General features: G+C 47.3%; 1 protein-coding gene across 5 annotated transcripts in view; it reads left to right on the top strand.

The window, feature by feature from the left end:
- Positions 1 to 23,639, top strand: part of DOK4 (docking protein 4) — a 61,681-nt gene that overhangs the window by 20,280 nt on the left and 17,762 nt on the right. For all 5 annotated transcript variants that reach the window (XM_035117849.3, XM_035117850.3, XM_060275898.2 and 2 more), the window contains exons 2-3: positions 1,672 to 1,977; positions 22,662 to 22,769. In XM_035117849.3, the coding sequence (XP_034973740.1) occupies positions 1,912 to 1,977; positions 22,662 to 22,769 (174 nt within the window). In that variant the 5' untranslated portion in view covers positions 1,672 to 1,911. The remainder of the gene's footprint in view (positions 1 to 1,671; positions 1,978 to 22,661; positions 22,770 to 23,639) is intronic.

The following is a 23,639-nucleotide window of genomic DNA, read 5'->3' as shown; positions in this document are numbered from 1 at the left end:
GAAATGGGAAGGCTGACTCAGCAAGCCAGCGAGTCCTGTGCATTTCCTGCCTAAGCTTAGCTGCCGACTCAGCTGTAGCGGTTCGGAAACAAAGAGCAGCAACGAAGTGCAAAGCTTTTGCTGGAGTTTGCTGGTCAGAGGAGAAGGTGTGCGGGCCCTGCAGGATCAGACAAAAGGCCCATTTAGTCCAGTCCGTGTTCTTTCTCACAGTGCCTGACCAGATGCCCATTAGGGGAAACCTGCAAGTAGGATTCAAGCACACAAGCATCCTGGGATTTAGTTGATGGGCCTGGTAAAAGTAGTGGGAGTTTCAACTTTCAATTGTAAAGCCTTTTAATGCCCTGCTTATAAAGGTAAAGGTAAAGGGACCCCTGACCATTAGGTCCAGTCATGACCGACTCTGGGGTTGCGCGCTCATCTCGCATTATTGGCCGAGGGAGCCGGCGTACAGCTTCCAGGTCATGTGGCCAGCATGACAAAGCCGCTTCTGGCAAACCAGAGCAGCACACGGAAACGCCGTTTACCTTCCCACAGTAGCAGTACCTATTTATCTACTTTCACTTTGACGTGCTTTCGAACTGCTAGGTTGGCAGGAGCTGGGACCGAGCAACGGGAGCTCACCCCGTCACAGGGATTCAAACCGCCGACCTTCTGATCAGCAAGCCCTAGGCTCTGTGGTTTAACCCACAGCGCCACCTGCGTCCCTGCTTATAACCTGCTTCAAATTGGGTCTAGCCCATACCAGGGATGGGGAACCTGTGCCCCCTCCCAGGTGTTGCTAGACTCTTAACACCCACCCATTAGCCTAGACCAGGCATCCCCAAACTGCGGCCCTCCAGATGTTTTGGCCTACAACTCCCATGATCCCCAGCTAACAGGACCAGTGGTCGGGGAAGATGGGAATTGTAGTCCAAAACATCTGGAGGGCCGAAGTTTGGGGATGCCTGGCCTAGACCATCAAAACCAATGGTAAGGAAGGATGGGAGTTGTAGTCCGAACAGCATCTGGAATTCTGGATTTTTTTAATGGTATAATTTGGGGCAGGGGAGGGGGAGGCACTTGGGGGGACTTCACCCCAACTGACAGCTCAGGCGGGTGAGAACTGAGCAGTGTCTATGCTTCAGATTGCCATTGGCAACCTGGCTATGGGAGACCTGGGTCCCAGGAGAGTACAAAGCGTATGTGGAGCAAGCAAAATAGGTTTGCCTCTATGAAGCAGCTGTCTTGTGTGAATGTTGGTACAGAAGACAGCAGCATTCTGCTGGAACCTGGCTTCCCAATTCACATTCAAAGGCCCATCTGGTCAGGCAGAATTAAAAACTCAAAACAAGTAGAAGAATCCCTTTTAATTGTACCTTTTGAAATTATAGACTTTTCTCTCTTTTTCTTTTGTTTTTGTTTTTAAAGGAGATGCATTCTTGCCTGCTTCCCAGGCTCAGTTCAAGCATCTCCTTTGTGAATTTAGGATCAAAGTATCTTGTGGGTTAAAAGCTGGACCGTTCCAATTTTTTTTCCTCAATTGACTGCACAAGCCACCTTGGATTCTCCTGAATGGTTTAGCCGAGGTGGGGGGGGGAGGAGGAGGGGAGAGGACAGGAAAGAGGGAGGGGGGAAGCGGAGCAAGAGAAAGATGTCACAATCTCTAATCTATCTGTCATTTTTATTTTTCAGCAGCCGGAGAGGAGCTCCCAACTAGAACAATGCTGGAGAGGAAGGGAGGGGAGAGGGCCGGCGTGGCAGCCAAAGTCTGAAAACAGGTGAACAGCAGTGGCAGCAGCAGCGGAGGAAGAGTGGAGGGGAAGGAAGAGATTTGTCACCGCTGCGGGGGAGGCGAGCCAGCCCCACCGGGAAGAGCCTCCTCCTCCTCCTTGGCTGCGTGGAGGTGGATCCTGGCTGGGCAGCAGCTGAGCCATGGCTACGAATTTCAACGACATTGTCAAACAGGGATACGTGAAAATGAAGAGCAGGAAATTGGGGGTAAGTGCCGGCAGATGCCGCCTTGTTGTTTCCGAGTGGGCTCTGGCTGGCTGGCGTCCTTTGTAGGCATGCGGGCAGGTGCAAATTGCGCAAAAAAAAAACCCGGTGCTTTTGTGTGGAAGAATTCTAGCTAGAGCAGCATAGCTCTCTCGCTCTCTCTGCCTCTCCTCTAGGCATCCCTTCTGTATGGACCTTCCTCCCTGCAGGCTCTGCCTGAGTCCTGGCAACAGAGGTGCCAGTTGTTGGTCAATTCTGCTGTTGCCTTGGTGGACGTGGCGTCCCCAGAGTTGATGGATTTGGTGGGTTTTGCGAGGGCTTGGGTGGTGGTGGTGGGGGGTGGTCTGCATTTTGTGCCATGGGGATTTCCTTTCCAGCTTGACAGCTGGTTGCCAATCTTGAAGCTGATAAAAGAAACAGCAACTCCTTGCTTTTGTGTGCGTGTGAATATACAGTAGTACGAATTGACTCTGCCTGGCTACAGTGGACAGGTTGTGTTCTCCTGTTTCAGATGCTTCTGTGGCACTCCCTTCCCCAGAGACGCCTCTGAGCCTGTGGCTGAGCAGCTTATGCAAGTGCAGTTAGAATTCTTTTTCTCTCGGCTGGGTTTTGGTCGCTGGGCAAAATCAGCACAATCAGCAGCAGGACTTCATTATTTATTTTTTGCTTTGATTGTTTTTGGGGTTTTGTGTTTGTTTGTTTTTTATATAGGGAAAAAAAGCTGTGTGATTTTAGCTGACAATTTCACACACATTTTAAACCATTTTGTTCCTGCCTTTGGAAAGAGGAGGGCTAGGATTCAGCAGGGGTGGGGGTGGGGAGAGGGAAATGGTTGGAAAGAGGCACTGAGGTTTCCTTCGTTCCATCTGGACTGCTTAGCTGCAGAGTCATGTTGTGGATACTTTCTCCATGAGCACCTCTGGCCCATATGAGGAGGACCAACTCGGACACTGGGTCTGGCACTTCCTTTGAGCACAGCCACCCCCAGCAAGATTTCTCTCCCCTTCTCTCAAGCTGCAGACCTAGACTTGCTCCAGGCACAGTTGCATCTATGGGTCTTGGCTTCTAGGGTGTGTCATTCCTGGGCCTCTGAGGTATCCCTGCTTGCAACAGGGGCATCTTGAACACAGAACAAGCATTGATCGCCCCTTTCTCTTTTCCAGCCGTCTTCCATCGGCAGGGTGACTAAACTCCACGCTAGAGATTTCTGGGTTGCACATAAAAGAAATCCACATTTCCTCCTCGGAATAAATATTTTCTGAAGGGGCATTGAACTGATCCTCTGTATGCAACATGAAGGGATTTCTTTACTTGGATTTTGAAATATGGTTACGAGAAGGATTCGTTTGAAGCACCTTTTTCCAGCCTTGTGTCCCCAGATGTTGTGCGCATCCTCTCACCCCTGACCGCTGGCATGATGGGAGTTGGTACCCAACAACATCTGTAGAGACCAAGGCTGGGGAGAAGACTGCAAGGATGCAGAAAGCCTGGGAGTGGATTTCCAAAGGACAAAAGTTGTCGGACAGGAGGCACCTGGGTTTGGTGGCCTTGGGCAAGCCTCTCTGTTTCAAGTTTTCCATCTCTCATTTCAGCAGCCTACAACTGAAGGTTATTGTGAGGGTTAATAGTAGTTGTTGCCTGCTGTGAGCCTTGGAGGATAATGGTCCACTTATGGGTGTGTTTCTGTTTAATGACAGGATTGCTGTTTAGGCCTCCACTGGGTGTCCTGGCCAGTCCCAGCTATTGCATCACAATCTCTCTCATCCTCTCCCAGGGAGCATCTTGGGACTGAACCTGTGAAACTTTGATGTGCAGTTATGCATGCATGTACACGTGTGTGTAAATGTTTTGCTTCCACGAAGCTTTTAAAACAAGTGGGGTGGGCATGTACCTTCCGATGTTGTAGAACTTGCAGCATCGCTGACCGTTGTCCATGCTCATCATGAGAGCCAGTGTGGCTTAGTGCTGCTGGACTATGACCTAGGAGACTGGGGTTCAAACTCTCACTCAGCCATTAAGCTCACCAGCTGTGATTGCGGGCCGGTCATGATCTCTTAGCCTAACCTACCTCACAGGACTGTTGTGAGGATACTGTGGTGGTGGTGGTGGTGAAGAACTGTGTATGCCACCTTGAGCTCCTTAGAGGAAAGTTGGGATAGAAATGTAAAAATAAATAAAACATGGTTGATGGGAATTGGGAGTCCCTAAGACCTGCTTCTCCATCCTTGCTTTAAAACATGCTGTTGTCGTCTCATTGATACCCTCCTCTTCTTCTTCATTTGCCTTTATTCTGCATACTGTTGTGGTAAAAGAACCGGGATGGGTGTGTATCCTGAGTCTTATGTACCAAATCTTTGTTTTTAGAGTCTGCCCTGTTCCATTGGAGTAACTGATTCTTGGAAAGGACTGGGTCCCTTAAAATAAAGAGGCACCTTTCAGTAAAGGCAGAAAGAATAGATTTGAGACTGAGCTGCTGCTCCATATAGAAGACTCTGCCTAAGGCTAATCGTTGCAGAAGCAACATGAGAGCCCTGTTCTTTTGTAGCACCCTTGGAGAGCCTTGCCTTAAAAAAGGTCAGCACTTCCATCATAAGGACACAAGACAAACCTGCTGGATCAGACCCATCTCTTCCAGCATCCTCTTCACACATTGGCCAACCAGATGCTTGTGGGAAGCCTGCAGGCCAGACTCTGGCACTCTGCCCTCCTGTGATTCCCAGCGACTGGTATTCACAGGCATAACGCCTCTGACAGTGGAGGTTGAACGCAGCCATTGTGGCTCATAGCCATCGATAGCCTTCTCCTACATGTATCTGCCCAATCCTCTTTGATAGCCATCTAAGTTTGTGGCCATCACTGCCTCTCATGGGGGTGAATTCCATGGTTTAGCTCTGCGCTGTGTGAAGGACTTTCTTTTATGTGCCCTGAATCTTCCAGCATTCAGCTTCATTGGATATCTGTGAATGCTATCCTCCCCTGTATTGAGTGGGGAAGGTCTGTTTGGGCTTCCCTTGAGTTTTCTTGAATGCAAGTAGAACCCTCTATCAGATGAGAGATCCATGATAAAGCTGGGCTGCTAGTCCCATGGCGGAGTCCGCTTGCATTCAGCCACAGTGAGTAAAAAGTCCTCTGCAGACCTTCCCTGTGCAACACGTGGAAAAGTCTATGACTGAGGGTGTGAGGGCTGTGCCCCTCTCCACACTTGGAACATTTTCATGCATTGCAGAAGAGAGCTGTGTTTAGGAATTATTTATTGCCATGTAGGTGCAAGGAGAGCCGGGAAGGTGTCATGCAAACTGGGCACCAGACTCAAGGAGGGCCAACAAAGCCTTCATGTATATACCCATCTCGGCTTAAGCCCAGCAAGTACCATGTGTGATTCCACACTCAACCCCTTACCAAATTTAAGATATATTCATAGAATTGTGGAGTTGGAAGGGACCACGAGTGTCATCTAGCCCAACCTCTTACAGTGCAACCTCCTTGGGGCTCAAACCCACGACTCTGTTTTAAGAGTCTCAAGCTCTGCCGACTGAGCTATTCTATATTGCTGCCTCCTGTGTTCTTACTGGCTTTAAAAGGGGCTTAGAAAAATTTGTGACTACTGGCCAGGGAATAGCAAGTGGGTCCCCAGAGTCTGCTTGTGAGCTTCCCATAAGCATCCGGTTAGCCACTGTGATTATGGTGGACCAGATAAGCCTTTGGCCGAATCCAGCAGGGCTCTTCTTGTGTTCTCAGATGACCCTATAACAGTGGTGGCGAAACTATGGTATGTGTGCCAGAGGGGACACTTAGAGCCCTCTCTGTGGGCACGTGTGCCATTGCCCCAGCACAGAGCCGGCAGAAGGTGAGGGCGGCGCATTGAGTCTCGGCTCCACTTGGGCAGCTGGAGAGCCATGTGCGTGGCAGGTCGGTGCAGGAAACAGCGCAGCCGGAGAGGGATGCTATGTTGAGGCTTTACACCCCCTCCAGCCGGGGCCAATGGGAGGTGCTAGGCAGAGCGCGTCACGTGGTAGCCAGCAGGGGCTGGCACCGGGGCTCCAGACCCCACCAGCGTCACCGCGCCATGATCACCTCCCACTTGCTGAAGTATTTCCTCACCGAGCTCAACCACAGCCAAGTGCAGCGGGCGGGGGCGTGCCCAAGGCCACGCCAGACACCCTGTGCTTAGCACGTGGGCCAGCCCCAGGGCCTTTTCAGGGAACGACGGCACGATGGAAGGGGGGCGCCTCTCTGCATGTGCTCAGATGGCCACACCGAGAACGCTTGCTTGCTCAGGCTGGTACTTAAAAGCAGGGAATTCCCGTCGACGCGGAGATCTTGTGAAAATCAAAACTCCTTAAAGTGTGGAATTCTCTGCCAAATAATTTTGAATCGGTGAAAGTGCTTGGGATTGCTTCATTGTATCATTGAAAGCTCTGTTATTTTGTTTTTCTTTTAAGACAAATGATGTTAATGTATGAGTTGTTGTGTTTTCTAAACCAAAACCTCAGTATCCAGGTTAAATTGCTGTGTTGGCTCTTTGCGATAAATAAGTGGGTTTTGGGTTGCAGTTTGGGCACTCGGTCTCTAAAAGGTTTGCCACCACTGCCCTATAAGGACCTTCTCAGTGGCTGCTCCTAGATATGGAGCACCTTGCCTCCTGAAGTCTAGTTCTCCTCCTCTCCCTCCCAAGTTTTTTGTTGGCCACAGAGGACACTTTTATTCTGGTAGATTTTTGTAGCATGTGGCACATCAGGTTTTTATGTTCAGGTCCTATACTGCCTCCTTAGCTGCTTTGTTTCATATCAGTGGTGGTGGTGTGTGTATATGTTTTAATGAAACTGCAACTCAGATGTTGCAAGCTGCCCTGAGTGGTGGCTTTGCCATGAGAAGAGCAGGACAGAAATGTTTTAAGAAAGAAATACAATAAAATAGCCAGCTTAGTGGAGGGAGGGATGTCTGCTGATGGTTGTATTCAACCTCTAGGTTCAGAAGCCCCTGTGTACCACCTAGGGTCGCCAGACTCAATAGTGGACAGGACTTCTGTGCCATTAATTGCCTTGCTCTCTTTTGAGTCTGGAAACCTTAAAGAGAAACCAGCAGACCCTTTGCTTGGAAATTAAACAAAGGGTCTACTGGTTTCTCTTTAAGGTTCCCAGACTCAAAAGAGAGCAGGGTAATTAAAGGCACAGAAGTCCTGTCCACTATTGAGTCTGGCAACCCTAGTACCACCTGCCATGGACCAGCAAAAGGAGAAGGATGTTGCCTTGTGGGGGGCTTCCTGGAGGTGTCTGGCTGGCCACTCTAGGAGAGACTAGCCCATTAGAACACCCCACCAACCGCAGCCAGCTCCCACCTGCTTGCTGTCTTATTTACAACCAGTTTGAGGGGTGGCAGTGCCCGCCAACGTCTTCCTCCTCCTCCGTCTCCATGTTAAACCTTGTAGAACTCAGCAGGAAGGAAGAGGGTGACGAAACTAGAATCAGTTGCCTCCGGCACCACCTACTTTTGGCCTCCCTCCCTTCGGCCCTACCAGTCCCACCATTGGACTTAGATGGACCTTTTGGTCTGGTTCCACACGGCTCCTCTTGCCTCCATCTGTTTTCCTGCTTTGGCGAGGCTTTCTGGAGAGCACCTGCTCTGGAAGAGCATCTGCGGACCAGTGTACTTGTGCTTTGGTCATCCCTCCTCTCCCCGCCCTCGCTTGAAGGATGCCAAGTTGGCCAGGACTCTGTTTGCCTACCAGCTGGAAGTGGCTACGTTAGGCTCACTTGGCATCGGAGCACAGCACTTTCCATCACAACCCAGCTCCGGTTTGCGCAGCTACTCTCCGGGGAGCCCGTTGAGAGCGGTGGCATGGCCCAGGGCCCTGTTGCCAAAGCAGCACCCTCCCTCCTCCCTGACTCTTGCATGACTTCTCCGAAAGCCCCGCTCTGCTCCAGCAGCCTCCGTGCCCCCGAGGGCTCTGCTCCAATTTGAGGACATTTAAATTGGAGCTCTGGCTTCAGGCGGAGGACGTGGAAGTTTGTTGACTGCACAGAGAGGGGAGGAGGTTTCTCTGCCTCTACTTTTCACCGCTGTAGCAGCTTCTTTTTCCTTATTAAATAGGGAGGTGGGGGCTGTAGGAGAGTTCACAGCCTAGAACAAATGAGTGGGTCAGTGGGGGAATTTCGGATAATGATCGGGTATTGCATCTTTGTCTTGAAGGTGACTGGGAGTGGCCGCCAAGACCACATAACACCGGTTCTAAAAAACCTACATTGGCTCCCAGTATGTTTCCGAGCACAATTCAAAGTATTGGTGCTGACCTTGAAAGCCCTAAATGGCTTCAGCGTAGTGTACCTGAAGGAGCGTCTCCACCCCCATCGTTCAGCCCAGACACTGAGGTCCAGTGCCAAGGGCCTTCTGATGGTTCCCTCACTGTGAGAAGTGAGGTTACAAGGAACCAGGCAGAGGGCCTTATTGGTAGTGGTGCCCTCCCTGTGGAACACCCTCCCATCAGATGTCAAGGAAATAAACAACTATCTGAGTTTTAGAAGACATCTGAAGGCAGCCCTGTTTAGGGAAGCTTTTAATGTCTGATGTTTTATCGCTTTTTTATTATTATTAATTCTGTTGCGATCTGCCCAGAGTGGCTGGGGAAACCCAGCCAGATGGGCGGGGTATAAATTTATTATTGATATTAATATTAATATTAATATTAATATCATCATCATTATTGAGGCCCTCTCTGTTCAACCCTCTGAGAGCTACATGTTACCAGACTCCCTCTCTCTCATATGTACAGCACCCACTTTCCACACATGCAGGCAACACACATGTATGCAGGCACATATCAAACAGGCTCTCTCTTCTTCTCAGTCTCACCCCACCATCATCATTTGTACCGTGTTTCCCCGAAAATAAGCCAGACCCCGAAAATAAGCCATAGTGATAGGCAGTTTAACCTTGTAGGTTAAACTGTACCATACTTAATAAAAAAAATAAGACATCCCCTGAAAATAAGCCACCATGTGTGTTTTTTTTAGGAAAAATAAATATAAGACGGTGTCTTATTTTTGGAGAAAGATGGTATGCTGCTTTCCAACGAATTAATAAAGAGCTGTAAATCATATGTATAATCAATCCATACAACAGCTGCAGCAAAACATGTCTCTCCCGCATCGGTCTCTGCAAGCCACAGCAGGCCCATGCACCAACCTAACAACATTGTGTAAAGCAGTACAGAAAAGCTACCGGTTACCTAATTTATAAGGTTAAAATTAAATAGGAGAGAGAATAATGTCCAACAAAGAAATAAAATGATATTAAAATCACTGTTCATAAATAATCCACATAATCTCACAGCAGTTAGCTTGCACGCATTGCATGGTAGCCACACACCTTACTGGTAGCAGTCTTCCCGACACACTTGGCACACACAGAATCATTGAATCGTGGAGTTGGAAGGATCCCAAGGAGTCATCTAGTCCAGTCCACTGCAGTGCAGGAGTCACAACTAAAGATTCCCTGACAGCAACCTCTTTATTATTATTATTATTATTATTATTATTATTATTATTATTAAAAAACCTCCAGTAAAGGAGAGTCCACCACCTTCTGAGAGAGCCTGTTCCACTGTCAGTTTATTCTGTCAGAAAGTTATTCTGTGCAACATGCGCACTGGCTGCACATGCAAGCCATGTGCACAGGCACACAGCACACACTCATAAATAATACACCCCATACGCAGGCATGCGCCACCTCTCCTCTCAGTGCTATGAAGTTGCGCTTAGCTGTATGGAGAGGTTTAAATCTTTGCTTTCAGGCCATCACCATGATGGGGAGACTCTAGTGTAATGGATAACCTTGCTGGAGCTTCACACATCCCACAGTATCTGTTGTTGTTGTCTGAGAGTGGAGCCTCTGAAACACACAGAAAAAAAATATTAAAACTAAAATGAGTATTTAATAAATTCCTTAAATATTCGCCTGGGATGTTACAAGCGTTGACTAGGAGGCATGACTCCCAACATTGCATTTCTCAGTAACAGTAAAGAGAAAATAAGTTTTTCTTCGGGAAAACATTTCTACAGTATTGGCTGCCAGAACTAAATAAGAATGATGCATTTACTGCATGATAAAAAGATTGTCTGGAAGTCTTCCACTTTGCTGATCACTGAAAAGTTCATCAGAAACGATGCATGGAAATGTCAAGGCCTGAAACTCACAGCCATATTAGTTCAGGGCTTTTCTTCTTCTCTGCAGACCTCTTCTTCTTCTCTGCAGACCTGTTGGCCTGACTTGCCCAAGGCAACCTTCACGGATGAGCAAGTATTTGACCCTGGTGTGCCCGGGGCTGATGGCAATTGTAGTTTCAAATAGCTAGTGGGCACCAGGTTGGTGAAGGCTGCACTAGCCCTTAAGATCCACTTCAATATCCACTGAAATATCTGAAGTAATAGTACCACTGTATTCTGCTCTGGTCAGACCTCACCTGGAGTCCTGTGTCCAGTTCTGGGCACCTCAGTTAAAGAAGGATACTGACAAGCTGGAACGTGTCCAGAAGAGGGCAACCAAAATGGTCAAAGGCCTGGAAACGATGTCTTATGAGCTTGGGGAGCTGGGTATGTTTAGCCTGGAGAAGAGAAGGTTAAGGGGTGATATGATAGCCATGTTCAAATATATAAAAGGATGTCATATAGAGGAGGGAGAAAGGTTGTTTTCTGCTGCTCCAGAGAAGCGGACACGGAGCAATGGATTCAAACTACAAGAAAGAAGATTCCACCTAAACATTAGGAAGAACTTCCTGACAGTAAGAGCTCTTCGGCAGTGGAATTTGCTGCCAAGAAGTGTGGTGGAGTCTCCTTCTTTGGAGGTCTTTAAGCAGAGGCTTGACAGGCATATGTCAAGAATGCTTTGGTGGTGTTTCCTGCTTGGCAGGGGGTTGGACTGGATGGCCCTTGTGGTCTCTTCCAACTCGTGATTTCTATGATTCTTTATTTCTTATTACAGCCTTTTGGTTTACCTGCCTGAGCCCTGGCGGGTGGAATCCTTGTTCAGGTGCAAATCCAGACGGGAAATGGTGGCTTATGACTTGGAGCCAAATACTTAAGCGCACCTCTTGAGCTATACCTTCATATACAAGTACACATCCACATCTGAGTCACTGCAGATCAGGGTTTCTAACATAGAGAGCTAAAACTGGCCAGGTTTGGCCAGAAAGCTGGTCAGCAGCTTCCATTTAACGTTCATGTGATGTGAGGAACTCTGGATTCCAAGAGGAAAGCCATTCGTAGAAAGCTGGCCATAGCAGAGAATTTATTTTTGTTGTTGCTGCTGCTGTCACTTTTTTCTTGCCATGGCAACTCAGAGGAACTTACCACCCCCAGCCCCAACCCCCACATACATACATTAAAAACAAGTGGGGGAAAATATATTAAAAACATACCACACTCATTCTAAAAGCCCAATTTTATCCACTAATTCCAAAACTGCCCTGGTTTTTGGGGTGGGGGCGTTCTGGGAATCCCTGAGCAACGCCAGCTATGAGGCTGCTAATTAGTTCATAAGTTCGCTGGTAACAATGAATGGATACCAGCTGGAAATATGGTAACAGGCAAACTTTGCAGTCTCAAAGCTTTTAGCTGTGTTTCTAAATACAAGAAAAGCAAAGCAAGCTAAATTAGATTGCTCTCAAGGGCTTCGGAAAGTTTTCCAGTGCAGATTGAAAAATTTCCTATGCAGATTGTCATATAAAAAAATCTCAAATTTGCATAGGGAAATTCTTTTTTTTTCTTTATTGAGATTAAAATAAATACACAAGCACACAAAAAGATACAAAGAAACAGACATAAAAAGAAAAGATAAAAGAAAAGAAAAAATGATAATGTTGTTGTTGTTTAGTCGTTTAGTCGTGTCCGACTCTTCGTGACCCCATGGACCATAGCACGCCAGGCACTCCTGTCTTGCACTGCCTCCCGCAGTTTGGTCAAACTCATGTTCGTAGCTTCGAGAACACTGTCCAACCATCTTGTCCTCTGTCGTCCCCTTCTCCTAGTGCCCTCAATCTTTCCCAACATCAGGGTCTTTTCCAAGGATTCTTCTCTTCTCATGAGGTGGCCAAAGTATTGGAGCCTCAGCTTCACGATCTGTCCTTCCAGGGAGCACTCAGGGCTGATTTCCTTAAGAATGGATAGGTTTGATCTTCTAGCAGTCCATGGGACTCTCAAGAGTCTCCTCCAGCACCATAATTCAAAAGCATCAATTCTTCGACGATCAGCCTTCTTTATGGTCCAGCTCTCACTTCCATACATCACTACTGGGAAAACCATAGCTTTAACTATACGGACCTTTGTCGGCAAAGTGATGTCTCTGCTTTTTAAGATGCTGTCTAGGTTTGTCATTGCTTTTCTCCCAAGAAGCAGGCGTCTTTTAATTTCGTGACTGCTGTCACCATCTGCAGTGATCAAGGAGCCCAAGAAAGTAAAATCTCTCACTGCCTCCATTTCTTCCCCTTCTATTTGCCAGGAGGTGATGGGACCAGTGGCCATGATCTTGGTTTTTTTGATGTTGAGCTTCAGACCATATTTTGCGCTCTCCTCTTTCACCCTCATTAAAAGGTTCTTTAATTCCTCCTCACTTTCTGCCATCAAGGTTGTGTCATCTGCATATCTGAGGTTGTTGATATTTCTTCCAGCAATCTTAATTCCGGCTCGGGATTCATCTAGTCCAGCCTTTCGCATGATGAATTCTGCATATAAGTTAAATAAGCAGGGAGACAATATACAACCTTGTCGTACTCCTTTCCCAATTTTGAACCAATCAGTTGTTCCATATCCAGTTCTAACTGTAGCTTCTTGTCCCACATAGAGATTTCTCAGGAGACAGATGAGGTGATCAGGCACTCCCATGTGATAATAGTAATATATAATAGTATATATAATATATAATATATATATAATATATAATAGTAATGATAATAGTAATAATGAATTGCAGTTCAAATAATAAATAAATTAAATCATAACATAAAAATTCGTTTCATAACATAAATCGCATCAGAAATAAAAGCAAATCTATGCTCAAATATATAAGTTTAGATGCAAAGAATCCCAATCATTAATTCCTATATCTTCTTGTGGTACTCATATTTATCAGCAATAATTTCACCATCCGTAGTTCTCTATATACTCAATATATTCATATATATACATCCTTCATCTATACACCGACTTCCGCTTGTCTTTTTCCCGGGTTAACAACTTCATATCTTTTTGCATTGTATCTTTTATTAATCAAACTACTCCCTATGCGAGGTGTTAAAAGCAAATCCAAGTTATCATGGGGCACTGCTTTTTAAGGTATTCTCCAAATTTTCTCCAATCTTGTGCCGAATTTTCCCAGCTTCCTCCCCATATTATCTTTGTTAATCTATCCAATTCTATGTATCCTAATAATTGCATAGGGAAATTCAACCCCCCCCAAAAAAAACACTGCATTACTGCCTTTGAGGGATTGTATGGAGACAGTTGTGCAAATATCTACACAATGTCTTTCGTTGGGGGGTTTGAAATCTGGTGTTCCGCCCTCCCCTCCCCAATTCCTCCGTGCAACTTCTTGTTAGCGAATATGGCTGTGGAAAGAAGGCTGGGATTCATTAAAAGAAAATGTGTGCATGTACATATGGATGGAGTGGGGTGGGGTGGGGGGACGGAACAGGCATGCATGGACAGCAAGATAGGAACGGAGGCCCTCACCGTGCCTGCTCTTCGTTCTGGTTATTGCAATCCATATCTGTGTAGGCCATAGCTGGCCCCGGGCATTTTTCTGCCTGAGACAAAGGGCATGATGCCTCTCTGCCCCACTTTCCACATACAGAAGCCCACTGGACAGGCTGTTAAATCTTATTTATTTCAATTAATTTTTATTAGTTTTCAAAAAGTTTAGTTGCAGCATATTAGCAAGCAAGTAAGCAAGCAAGCAAACAAATGGTAATACTGTAATAAATAATAACCAGATCAGATACTCTGTATCATGCCAAAGGAAATTTATCGCAGCATTCAGCTTACATTCCATCTCTAAATGTATTAGCCACATTCGTTCATAAACAGGAGGAGATTCTTGACCGTATTCCTCCTTACCTGAGAAAGAGATATTAAAAGTCAGACCAAAATCATCCTCCTTACTTAGGCCCTCCTGGTGATTCACATCTTTTTTTTGGGGGGGGGGGTGCTGAAGCACAATTTTGGCCTATAGATTTTAGGGAACTAAAACAAAATCTTAAACTGTCATGTTGTTCCAACCTCCCAATTGGCACTTTTTTTGATGGGGGCTAACCTAAACTTGATTATACAATTATTATTGATGGCAGCTAGAATGACTTGTGCACTTTAAAATTTAATTTCAGCACTAGTGAAGGAACGTGGATGGTCATACTTACAAACATAATTTCACTTGTACATTGGCCAAAAAAGAGAGGAAACAATTCTCTGCAAAAGAGGGCATAATGGGAATCAGATTTACATAACATTTGCATATGTTGACTTGCATGCACAGATTAATAGCGGATGGCGTGGAGGGGCAGCTTGACCTCGCTTGACCTCTGGGTGGTTGTGTGGCTGCTGCTTCCTGGGAGGTAGAAGTGGGAGGCAAGCACCACTCTTCCTCTACCTCCTCTCAAGCAGACACGACACAGCCACCCAGAGGTCAGGTGACATAGATACACATTTAGGAATAATGTCTATAATTTAAATAGTCATGCAGTACATCTCAGTGTAGTGTGGAAGACTGTGACCTGGTGACCAATGTGTCTGATGTCCAGGGAATGATTGTATAGTAGGACACATGGGCACCCTCAAAGGGACGGACTCCTCCACTGTACAGGGGACAGCAGATATAGCATAGGACAGGCACGTCCAACAGGTAGATCGAGATCTACCGGTAGATCACTGGACGTCTGTGGTAGATCACTGGTAGACCACTGGCTCCCCCCAAAGAAGCTCAACAACTTTGACTCCCCTAAAAAAAGCTCAACATTTTTGCCCTGCACCCCAAAGAAAAAGCCCTACAACTTTGACCTGAACCCCTAAAAATGGGCCTTCCTCCTTCCTAAAAAAAAGCTCAACAATTTTGACCTGAACCTCCAAAAAGGGGGTAGATCACTGCCAGTTTTTAACTCTGTGAGTAGATCACAGTCTCTTGGGAGTTTGCCACCCCTGGCATAGGAGATACAGTAGGGCAGGCTACATTGCTCACGCAGCTGCACCCTCCAGGAGAGGGGACCAACAAGGGGGCTCAGGAGAAATGGCCAGTAAACAGTCGCTCTTCCCCCCTGACCCCCTAGCATTGGCTGTCTGAAGTTACCACATCTTATTCTTACCAACGGTAGGGCTGGCCCTGATCTTTCACAAATGAATGTATCAATGTTTTCTTTTTGCAAGGCATCATTTGGCAGAGGCAGCTGTTTGCATCCAGCTCTTTTTTTCAGGGGGAGGAAACCTAAGCTGGGGCTCTAGCCCCACATCATCATCATCTGTCCACCTAGCAGACAAGAAAATAGCCCTTGGTCTTCCAAACTTTATCTCTTGCTGCAACCTTCAAAAACAGTATTTATTTATGAATAGCAGTCCAATTGAGTATTTTTTTTTATTTAATCTCATTGGTTTCAACAAGACAGGGAGCTAAGCATGTGCTGTTTTACAGGAGGGATTCAGCTGCATAATGGGAATTTAGGTTTGCACAATTAAAGGGGATTAAAGCTTCCTGATGGAACAAATCCACTTAAGAAGAGGAAGAAAATGGGCAGGGGGAAACACGAAAAGAAAAAAATAAGCTGCAGGGGGAGATAATTATGGACAGGGGAAGATGCCTGATGTCCCTGCCAACAAATTGGAACAAATGCTCCAGAAGTAGTGGGCGTCATATAATATTATTGTTATTGTTATTAGAATTTATATACCGCCCTATGCCCGCAGATCTCAGGGCGGTTCACAGGATAAGGATGGTTCTATAATGGTAGGGAAAAGAGAGAGCAGAGTCTGATTTTGGGAGGCATAAGGACCACCACCCTCCACATTAGCTTTATTTAGATAACAGGTGAAAAAGAACCGGTAGCACCATGAACAGCTCCCTTGTTCTCTTAGAAGGGCAAATGGCGCCCACCTGAGAGGTGACGGAACTGAGTTTCCAGTGAGTTCCGGCTGAAGAAAAGCCCTGCTTGCAACATTGTGGTGGGGATTAAGTGAGGAGCAGGGAGAACCATGTATGCCACCTTGAGTTCCTTGCAGAAAAAGGTGGGTCAGGAATGCAGTGAATACAAAATAAACAAATATTAAACTGCGGGCCTGCCCAGGAGGCTGAGTGTGAGAGTCTTGCATTCTGAGGCGAGAAAGACCAGGAAATAGCCAGAGCTGCTCAGCTTCCTGTATGCCCCTGTCCACATCATGTGCGTTTGTGTGCGTGGGGACTTTGCCTGTAGCCCCTCGAAGCCTCACAGGCGACAGGTGCTGTAGGCTTTGAAGCTCCTGCCTGGGCCTGCCTCCCTTAGGTGGAGACGCTTCCTTTGAAGAGCAGGCCCTCCTTTGAAAGCGCCAGAGGTGGGCCGCGTGGAACGTGCGTTCAGGAAGCCACGCTACGTGCCGAGCAGGCGCTGGGCTCCCAGGGGGCTCGTTAGGTATCTGCCAGAACAGCAGAGGAGCATTGCTCTTCCAGGCGGGCCCAGAGAACGCAGCCATTTTGCACAAGGCCTCCTCCCCGCGGAAGACGGCGTTGGCTCACATCCGCCATGGTCCCCCCGCTCCGGAATGTTTTGCAGGAGGAACAACGCCCCTTGTGGGCTGGGCTAGCTGGTCAGCCGAAATGTCTAGAGCTCCACAGCGGAGAGTAGTTGGGGCGGTGGCATTTTCCTCAAGAATCCAGGCAAGCCAATGTGAGGCGGTGCATAATTAATGTATGGAATTAATCGCCTCAAGTAGTCTGAGGGCCGGTCCAAGCATTGTGAGGCTCCCTCATCTGTACCACAGAAAGGTAGCAATGTTACTTTTCTGGGAGAAAATGCTTCTTCACGAGACACATCGTTAAACGATGGAACTGCTTCCCACAGGAGGCAGGGATGGCCACCAACCTAGATGGCTTCAAGGATCGGAAGAATTCATGGAGGAGAGGGCTATCGATAGCTACTAGCCACATTGGCTATGCTCTGCCTCCACAGTCAGAGACGGCAGTGCTTCTGAATGCCAGCTGCTGGAAGCTGCAGTCAGGGAGAGGGCTCTTGGGCTCAGGTCCTGCTTGCAGGATTCCCATAGGCATCTGGTTGGCCACCATGAGAGCAGGATGCTGGACTTTGTGGGCCACTGGTCTGATCCAGCAGGCTCTTCTTATGTTCTTAGTGTAGAGATCACCGAGCCTAATGCATTTGCTTGGTATAAAGCAAGGTAAGAGCTTCATTCCTGTTCCTCCCCCTCCACCCCCTTTTGCCTGGCACTGCAGTTGCTGGAGGAGACGGATCCCCATTAGCCTGCCTCTTAAACTGCAGGAGAGCTGGGGCTGTGCACTGTATAAATTCATGCTAATAACACAAGAGAAGAAAGATGGGAGGTGGGAGGAAAGAGGCCAGCCCTGAGCAAGGAGGTGGGCAAGGCCAGACTGCCTTTCCCACCCTGCAAATCGTGTGGTGAGCCGAGTCTGGGCAGGATCAGGTGTGCAGCAAAGGGCCCTGGAACCACCCAGGGCAGGTGACCCGCTAGATGGAAATGGGAAAGGGGGCTGGTGAGGCCCTCTGAGGTGCCCACACCACTGCTGCAGCCCATCACTGCTCCTTCTGCTGGTAATTAAGTGGCGGCGCTGTAATTAACACTGGGGTTGTGACAGGTAGGTGAGTCCCAAGGGAGGCAGGAGGGCAGGAAGGGAGCTGTTAGGCAGGAGCTGTTTTTCCTTCTCTGCTCCCCCCCGCCCCAGCTGCTGGGAAGGACTTGCTCATTTAGAGACAGCCCCTTCCCCTCTCTCTCTCCCAGAAGAGCAGCAGCATTGCTGTGCTGGTGCAGAGAGAAAATGGGATTCGTTGGCACAGCAGCGATTTCCCCAGCGTTCAGATACGCCGCTGCAGATATGGAAAGGGCTTCTTGCTCTGGTTGCATTCCTGGCTCCCATTAGCTGTTGGGGATGATGCTGCAGGAGGCCAATTTGGGGGACTTCACCTGCTTGTAAGGCCTCTCAAACACGCTGGATCATTGGCCAGCCACTCTCCTTCCCTGGCTGCATGCTCTGGGCCACATCACTGCTCTGTGGAATGATATCTGAGGTGCAAAGTGCCCAGGAAGAGTCAGAACAGTAATTTAAAAAGCAGGCAACACACCTTTGAGAGCCTTTCTCTTAACCGTGAACAACTGCAACCAACCCCACAGCCCCAGTGAACCCAGTGTTGGTTCACTGGGGAGATGGGCCCCCAGCATCCCTTGTTAGAAATTGACCACTGCTCTCTCCGTGGTGTGGATTGGCAAGCAGGGCAGAGTTGCTAGTACAGGCTGACGTCCTTCCCCTGGAGGGCAGCCATTTACTCATTTGCTGTTCAGCGTGACACTGGCCATGCAGGTTAACTTGCTTGACTTCGTGGTGTTGGTTCCAGAAACAGTGATTCTTGAGCTGCCCCAGAGTCTCTTCCCAGGGCTGTAGGTTTACCTTGGCTTGGCAAAATTGCACATAATAAATGCAGAATGGGATGGTGGCCACTGAATCCCACTATCCAATAATTTCAAGCCACCTCCCACTATTGGAAGCTATTTTGGCATTAATTAATAAATAATAATTACTACTACTACTACTACTAGTAGTAGTAGTAGTAGAGCATTGTAGGGAGCGGTGATGTCATGGCATGTTTTTCCCAATCTCTATGCTTCCAGATGTTGTTCTAATACAGCATGACTGTGGTGGCTGCGACTGATGGGAGTTGTGGTCCAAAACATCTGGAGGCCACCAGGCTGGGGGAAGCTGAATTAGAATCGTCCAAGGAAGACATTGAGGGAGGAAAGACAGCACTGGGAGGTCTGAACATCTGGTGATGTCTACATCCACACTTAACCAGGAGTCTGACCTTAGAGGGGCATTTTTAGTAAATGCTGCTGTCCCAAGCCATGCACTTTACATGGGGGCTGCCTTTGAAGAAAGTGGCAACATATTTGGGGGCAAAGTGTGGCTGCCAGAGGTTCTGGCTATAGCAAGTTGATCGAATCACATGATTCCAGTCTTGGTCCTGGCCAGCTACATTAAATTGAGCCTGGGAAACAAATTAATAACCAATGTGTTCTTGTTGTTTAGAAAATGCTTTCCCATTTAAAAACAAAAACAAAAAACCACCCTGAAACACCCCAGGTTGCTTACATCCTATAGCAGGCATCCCCAAACTTCGGCCCTCCAGATGTTTTGGACTACAATTCCCATCTTCCCCGACCACTGGTCCTGTTAGCTAGGGATCATGGGAGTTGTAGGCCAAAACATCTAGAGGGCCGCAGTTTGGGGATGCCTGTCCTATAGGCTTGGCCTTTATTGTATGTCTCCCTCCATGCAAAGTCCACTTTCTATGTCCTGATCAGATGTGACTTTGGTCTTTCACGGTGGTGGTGGTCATAATTTGAAAAAGCTTTCATAGGGCTGCTTGCCTGACTCTGTTGTGGCTTTTTGCATTTTGACAGCAAGCAAATATTATCTGATTTCAGCCTCTGCTGGGCATTGCTTCTGCTTTGTTTTCATAATTTTAGTAATGTTTAATTTTACAATTTTACCGAATATTCATTTATTGCATGTTTCAAAGGTGACCCTGACTCCGTATTTAAAAGAAGTATAAATGCTATGACTAATTTCACAAAGTCTGGAGCAGCCACCTCAGTGTATCTCTGAGAGGAATCTTTGCAGACGCACACAGTTTTGGTAGGAAAGCTCTCCAGAGCTGTGTCTCTCAGTCTTCTCTCTGCTGAGTCCAGCTCCTTGCTGTGTGGGGTGACTGCTCCCTTTATTCCTTCCTCCGGCTCCTAGGCCCCAGTCTAATTAGCCTGCATTTGCCATCTGCTGACTTGGAGACCTGAACCACTAGCGATTTGTATCCAACCATCGTTCACTGGGATTGTCCTTTGTTATGAGTTCTGCCTCAGGGTCTGCTGTCCCCCAGGACAAACCTTCAGAGCCCCTTCCTGTTGGGAATGAGGCTTCTCCTGGGCTCACAACTTCCTCCAGAGCCTTTGTTGTCTTCCCTCTTCTTCCACGCTGGCTGTCCTTCGTCCTTATCTCCACACTCGCCCAGCCTGAGCACCACCTCTTCCTCCCTCACCCACCTTGCCTCTGAAACATCTCTCCTTCCCCTTTGTCCAGATGGACAGTAATGCAGGCATCAGAGGCTTAGGCTGCATGTGCACCAATTAGGTAAAGCACTATGATACCACTTTAAATCATCATGGTTTCCCCCCCCCAAAAAAAAAGAATTCTGGGAAGTGTAGTTGGTTAAGCAGCTGAGAGTTCTTAGGAGATCCTTATTCCTCTTCTAGAGCAACAATTCCTAGAGTTCCCTGGGAAGAAGACGTACTTAACCATTCTGAGTACTGTAGCTCTGTGGAAAGGAATAGGGGTCTCCTAATGATTCTGGGAGTACGACAAGGTTGTATATTGTCTCCCTGCTTATTTAACTTATATGCAGAATTCATCATGCGAAAGGCTGGACTAGATGAATCCCAAGCAGGAATTAAGATTGCCGGAAGAAATATCAACAACCTCAGATATGCAGATGACACAACCTTGATGGCAGAAAGCGAGGAGGAATTAAAGAACCTTTTAATGAGGGTGAAAGAGCAGAGCGCAAAATATGGTCTGAAGCTCAACATCAAAAAAACCAAGACCATGGCCACTGGTCCCATCACCTCCTGGCAAATAGAAGGGGAAGAAATGGAGGCAGTGAGAGATTTTACTTTCTTGGGCTCCTTGATCACTGCAGATGGTGACAGCAGTCACGAAATTAAAAGACGCCTGCTTCTTGGGAGAAAAGCAATGACAAACCTAGACAGCATCTTAAAAAGCAGAGACATCACCTTGCCGACAAAGGTCCGTATAGTTAAAGCTATGGTTTTCCCAGTAGTGATGTATGGAAGTGAGAGCTGGACCATAAAGAAGGCTGATCACCGAAGAATTGATGCTTTTGAATTATGGTGCTGGAGGAGACTCTTGAGAGTCCCATGGACTGCTAGAAGATCAAACCTATCCATTCTTAAGGAAATCAGCCCTGAGTGCTCCCTGGAAGGACAGATCGTGAAGCTGAGGCTCCAATACTTTGGCCACCTCATGAGAAGAGAAGAATCCTTGGAAAAGACCCTGATGTTGGGAAAGATTGAGGGCACTAGGAGAAGGGGACGACAGAGGACAAGATGGTTGGACAGTGTTCTCGAAGCTACAAACATGAGTTTGACCAAACTGCGGGAGGCAGTGCAAGACAGGAGTGCCTGGCGTGTTATGGTCCATGGGGTCACGAAGAGTCGGACACGACTAAACGACTAAACAACAACAACAACAATGATTCTGGGAGCTGTCATTTGTTAAGGGTGCTGAAAATTGTTGGGATACCTTTGTTTCCCTCCCAGAGTTACAATTCAGAGTTACAGTTTCCTAGGAACACTGTTAAACCATTCTGAACATTATTTTCAGGAGAGATTAAATTTCAGAGTCCACTAGAGAATGGTACAGTGCACTGTGTTTGTGTGTGTGTGTGTGTGTGTGTGTGTGTGTGTGTGTTTGGCAGGGTGTGTGGAAGATTTGGTATAATTCACTCTCTGTGCATTGTTACTTCATATATTTGACAGCGTTTGGAAATATTTGACTGATCAGTGGACTAGTTTTAATCTTAACAAATGCCAGCACTGATTTTGGGTGCCTCCAGGCTGTCGCAAGGCCTTCAACAATAAATCAGTTCTGTTCTTTACAGGAACAATCTGCAGAAGAGAGATGGTCAGTCAGAATGTATCGTCTGTATCTTCTGCAGTCTGTGACTACCGTAGTTCCTCATTATGGTGTAAGCTAGTACTAGATGCAATTGCAACAATAGTCACTTTATTGGGAAAGGCACCTTTTTATTGCACATTCATGATGATTTGTACTCATGATGCTATCAGGGCAGTCACACGTGAACCCTCTTTCAATACTCTTTGCAAATGTTTTGGGGCAAAGATACTGCTTCATTTCCAATCAGAGCATAAGCTGTATTTTCCTGCTGGAATCCCATAATCGTTTCGACAAGAGAGGTTCTCGGTTTGGGGGTTGTCCTGCTTTTGTTCTGCTGTAGCCCCTCAGGGTGGCAATAATCCAGTGGCACTGGGAAAGTATTGCAGAACATCTACAGAGGAAAAGAAATGTGCCACATGCCCTATTATTGTGTTGATAATATGCTGCCGAACACAACCACAATAAAACTCCAATCTGGAGGGGCCCCTAACGATCCTTTGGAAGTAAAATGGAGGAGAGGCTGATCCGTATTTTATCCTCACCACAACCCTGTGAGGTAGGTTAGCTTAGGGCTGAGAGACGGTCATTGGCCCGAGGTCACCCAGTGAGCTTCCTGACCAAGTGGACAGCACAGGGAGGGTTGGGCTGATTCACTTGTGTTCATGTAGGTGGGCATTTTATCCTTTGGATGAGCAGGTCCCCTTCCCTTGGTGTTTACTTGCCTTCCTTTCTTCCTTCTCCCTCCCTCCCAGATTTACCGGCGTTGTTGGCTCGTCTTCCGGAAATCTTCCAGCAAAGGCCCTCAGCGGCTGGAGAAATATCCAGACGAGAAGTCGGTGTGTTTGCGAGGATGTCCAAAGGTTAGCCCCAGTTCCTGGTGGGATTGCACTGTTGCTGCTCCATGGGGGGGGGGGGGACAGGGGCTGGATAGAGCCTTGTGGGGGGAGGGATAGCTAATAACGCAGAAGATAGAATCAGGATTGAGGAAGGCCTTAACGGATTGAAGAATTGGCCCAAACTAACACTATGAATTTCAATAGGGCAAATGTGAGGTTCTACGCTTCGGCAGAAATAATCAGATGCACCAATACAAGATGAGGGACAGCTGCTTGCCAGTAGTACATGTGAAAAGGAGCTAGGGGTCTTAACATTAGTCAACAGTATGATGCAGCAGCAGCAGCAGCAGCAGCAGCAGCAGCAAAAAAAAAAAAGCTATTATAGGCTGCATCAAGTCTAGTAAGAGTACTGCGTTGGTTAGACCCCACCTGGTGTACTTTAGCCTGCAGAAGTGGAGACTGAGAGATGATAGGATGCCCATCACCAAACATCTAAAGGTCTGTCACATGGAAGATGGAGCAAGCTTGCTTTCTGCTGCTCCAGGGGGTAGAACCCAAACCAATGGATTCAAAAGACAAGAAAAGGATATTCTGACTATAATTTAGGAAGAACTTTTTGATGGTAAGAGCTGTTTGACAGTGGGATTGACTGCTTTGGAAGGTGGTGGACTCTTTCAGTGGAAGTTTGTAAGCAGGGTTTAGGTGGCCACCTGACAGGGATTCTTGAGCTGTGCCTTCTGCATTGCAGGGTGTTGGACTGGATGACCTTTGGGCTCCCTTCCAACTCTACAATTTTATGATTCTCAGTCAGCATCTTGTACTTTCCTCCTTCCTCCTTCACGGGACCCCTTTGGGGAGGCTCCTACGCAGAGCCAGCTTGCAGTTTGCCTCCTC

This window comes from Zootoca vivipara, chromosome 6 (genome assembly GCF_965207765.1).
Source record: "Zootoca vivipara chromosome 6, rZooViv2.hap1.1, whole genome shotgun sequence".
Lineage (NCBI taxonomy): Eukaryota > Metazoa > Chordata > Lepidosauria > Squamata > Lacertidae > Zootoca > Zootoca vivipara.
The sequence above is the reverse complement of the archived record's forward strand: the minus strand, read 5'-3'. Positions and strand labels throughout refer to the sequence as shown.